General features: G+C 55.5%; 1 protein-coding gene across 1 annotated transcript; it reads right to left on the bottom strand.

Moving 5' to 3' along the window:
• Positions 1 to 200: 200 nt before the first annotated feature.
• Positions 201 to 1,820, bottom strand: GUITHDRAFT_149659 (hypothetical protein; the record flags this gene model as incomplete). Its single annotated transcript, XM_005817737.1, has 5 exons — positions 201 to 287; positions 482 to 569; positions 675 to 727; positions 776 to 895; positions 1,260 to 1,820. Coding segments are annotated over 5 exons (909 nt in total), but the record flags the coding sequence as incomplete, so codon positions are not given.
• Between the last annotated feature and the right edge of the window lie 1,580 nt (positions 1,821 to 3,400).

Below are 3,400 nucleotides of genomic sequence, written 5' to 3'. Positions count from 1 at the left end.
CCTGTTGTTGTTGCATCTGCTGCTGCTGCTGCTGCTGCTGCTGCACAGGCTCCTGTTGCTGCTGCTGCTGCTGCTGCTGCTGCTGCTGCCGCACAGGCTCCTGTTGTTGTTGCATCTGCTGCTGCTGCTGCTGCTGCTGCTGCTGTCAGAGTAGTCTTCAGCTCGCTCGGTCGAGGCAGGTAAAGGGCAGAGCAGCTCACCTGGAAGCATCCCTGGCCCCCAGTCACTGTCACTGAGATGCACTTGTTCCTCGTGAGCCCGGTGCGGTCCTTAGCTTGAAAGCACGCCTGAGACGTCCTACATCAGAAGAGGAGGGAGGGAGGGATGGAGCGATGAGGTAGGAAGAAGGGAGTAGTAGGAGTAGGAGTGAGAGTAGGAGTGAGAGTAGGAGTAGGAGGGAAGGGGAGTAGGCGGTAGGAGGGACGGGGCAGGAGGTAGGAAGCAGGAGGTAGGAGCATTGAAAGACTCCCTTTCTCCTCACCTGCTGTGTGCTGCTTCCCAACTGCAGAGCCTGCGGCGAGGGCTCCCAGGTGAAGATCGTGGAGCCCGGGTTGCTTGTGATGGGCGTGCTGCAAGCGTGTCAAGCAGGAAACGACCTGGTCCCCCATCTTCCCCCCCCTTGCTCCTGCTCCTGCTCCTCCTTCTCCTCGTTCAGCTTCTCCTCCCCCTCCCACCTGATCGACGAGCCTTGCGGGCCATTGAGGAGGGTGATGGTGATGGAGTCGTGCTGGGGAGAGGATCGTCAAGTCCGGCAGCCTCGACAAGGGTCACCAACCTGATGGAGGCCGAGGGCCTGGACGGTGAACTCAGCGCGGCAAGGGGAGGAGAAGGAGCCGCCGGGGGTGGGAGGGACAACGAAGGACGGAGCCATCGGGTCGATGTCTTGCGCGTTGGGCTGTGGGGACGGTCAGGCTGGAGGGAGAGGAGAGGAGAGGAGAGGAGAGGAGAGGAGAGGAGAGGAGAGGGGAGGGGAGGGGAGGGGAGGGGAGGGGAGGGGAAGGACCGTGGGGCTCTTCGTTGGGGGGAGCCTGCGGCTGCTGCTGCATCTGCTGCGGCTGAAACTGCTGCTGATGGATGTCAGACGCTCGATGGAGATGATGATGAAGAGCTGAACCTGGTACGGCTGCTGCTGCTGCATCGGCTGCTGCTGCTGCTGCTGCTGCATCGGCTGCTGCTGCTGCATCTGCTGTGGCTGCTGCTGCATCTGCTGCTGCTGCTGTTGGTCATGTATGGCTCGCTCAAGAAAGAGTGATGCGCACCTGCATGGGGTACATGGGAGTGCTGGAGGCAACCTGATACTGAGGAGCAGCAGCGACGGGCTGCAGTGGCGTGTACTGATAGTTAGGAGGAGGCATGCGGTACACGGTCTCTCCGACTTGCTGGTAGCTCCTCGCCGCCTCCTCGTAGAGCTCGGGCGTCAGCTGCAGCAGCTGTGTGGGTCCGACTTGCTTCTTGCTCATCATCCTCGACTTCGCCTGCAGCTGCTTCGCTTTCAGCAAGAGCTGATCAGGAGCCACCTGATCCCCGTGCTTCTTTGCCAGCAGCTTCGCATGCGAGATGGCCTTCATCCTCGCAAGCTTGTCTGCCATGATCTGCTTGTAGCTCCTCAACATGTGAACTTGCGAGGCTGCAGCGTCCTCCTTGTGCTGCTTCTGCCTTCTCTTCCACTCCACTTGCCTTCTGATCATCTTCATCAGGTAGTACTTGCCCGTCGGCATCGCCGCCTGCTCCTGCGCTAGCTGAGGGGGCAGTTTGCTCACGCCCGGCCCACTCGCCAGATCCTCCACAGGCACCTGCAGTAGCCATGAGCTGAAGGTCATGGAGGAGACGAGGAGGAACCTGGCGTCCTCTGTACACCACCAAGACAACCAAGGCAGCGGCAACCATGGCAAGACCAGCCCGGCATGCAGCCTTCAAGTACGGCCCACGCTCCTGCTTCTCTGAGGGCAACATCGTACCGGCAGCTGCCGTCGGCATTACAACTGATGACAAGACTGTAAGCGCGAGAACAAGTCAAAGAGGAGAGGCTTGCTAAGTTGTTTGATTAGAAAAGTCAACCCCCTCCACTCCTCCTCACTTCGACGCTGTGCTTGAAGAAGCATTTCTACTGGTTGCTTTCCTTGACGGCTTCTGGCTATTCCAAATTATCTCCACGTTCCTCCCTTTTAATATTCTCCTCTACGATGTTTCCTTCTTCATCACCACTGCCAGCTTTTCGCAGTGATTCTCGTTCTTCACCTCCTTGCCAAGTCTTTCTAGCCTGTGGTACCTGTTTCAACCATGTGCTTCTCCTTCTCTCTCTTCTCTTCTGCATGCCTATCTTTCTCTCCCTCCCTCCCTCCCCTCCCCTCTCCTCTCCTCTCCTCTCCTTCTCTCAGATTCCTCCTATGTCGATGATCTGCCAGCATGGCTAAACTTGTGGACCCTACCCTGCAACTGTACCCCACCTTTCGTTTACAATACCCTACCCCCCTTTCTCCCTACCCTACCCTATCTATACATACCCTACAATAGATGGACATGCTGTCCTGATCTCAAGACCACCCCGACAATGTTGCAAAGTGACCCTACCACCCCTAGATTGATGTACAAAATATTTGATGTACCCCTACATACATGTTCAAGTCAGACCATGATGGACCCCTTCTTTTAGCTCCTATTGTACCCCCACCTTTCAAATGAACTTCCTCGCCTCCCACCGGTTCTGTTGATTGTCTCTGTGCGGAAGAACACCCACCCCACCCCACAATATTTCATACTACCCACCACCGCAATTCTTACACCCCACCCCCCATGGTATCACCCCCTGGTGCCTGCACCTTTACCCATCAAGTACAGATGAAATCACCTCTGGGTACAAAAGTACCCCTACCACCAATATTTGCCCAAAATAAACCCAAAATTACCGGTGATATTATCACCCCTACCCCCATATTTGCTACCCCTACCCCAGCGACCTATTTCGGATGACTCTTCACGACCGTGAACCAGGAAGATGGTAGACCAGAGAAAGCTTTCGGGCCATTTCCCGAATTTTCTCTTTTTCGGTCAAAAACTGAAGAAATTTTCCTTGTCCCAAAGGGGAAAGTCAGAAGCTGCTGGGTGGGTACTAGGTAGAGAGGGTACACCCATGGTTGGAAGGGGGTTCTTGATATCGATGAATCATAATGGAGGGGTGATGAATTGATTCAGTTGAATAAGTACCCCTGATAAATCTCGTTGAATAAGCTCTCAGTACCGGGTATAAGATTTCCATTACGGGTCCTTAATTTAATCATCCTCTTGTAGGGGTAGGGTGAAGCCACCACCGGTCATCAATCAATTTGATGGGGGTAGTGGGTAGGGGTACTCAGTGTCGGGGCGCCATGGGTATCAAAGGGCTGACGAAAGTGATCGGAGA

This window comes from Guillardia theta (genome assembly GCF_000315625.1).
Source record: "Guillardia theta CCMP2712 unplaced genomic scaffold GUITHscaffold_618, whole genome shotgun sequence".
NCBI lineage: Eukaryota > Cryptophyceae > Pyrenomonadales > Geminigeraceae > Guillardia > Guillardia theta.
Note: the sequence above shows the minus strand (reverse complement) of the source record. Positions and strands in the feature narration are given on the sequence as shown.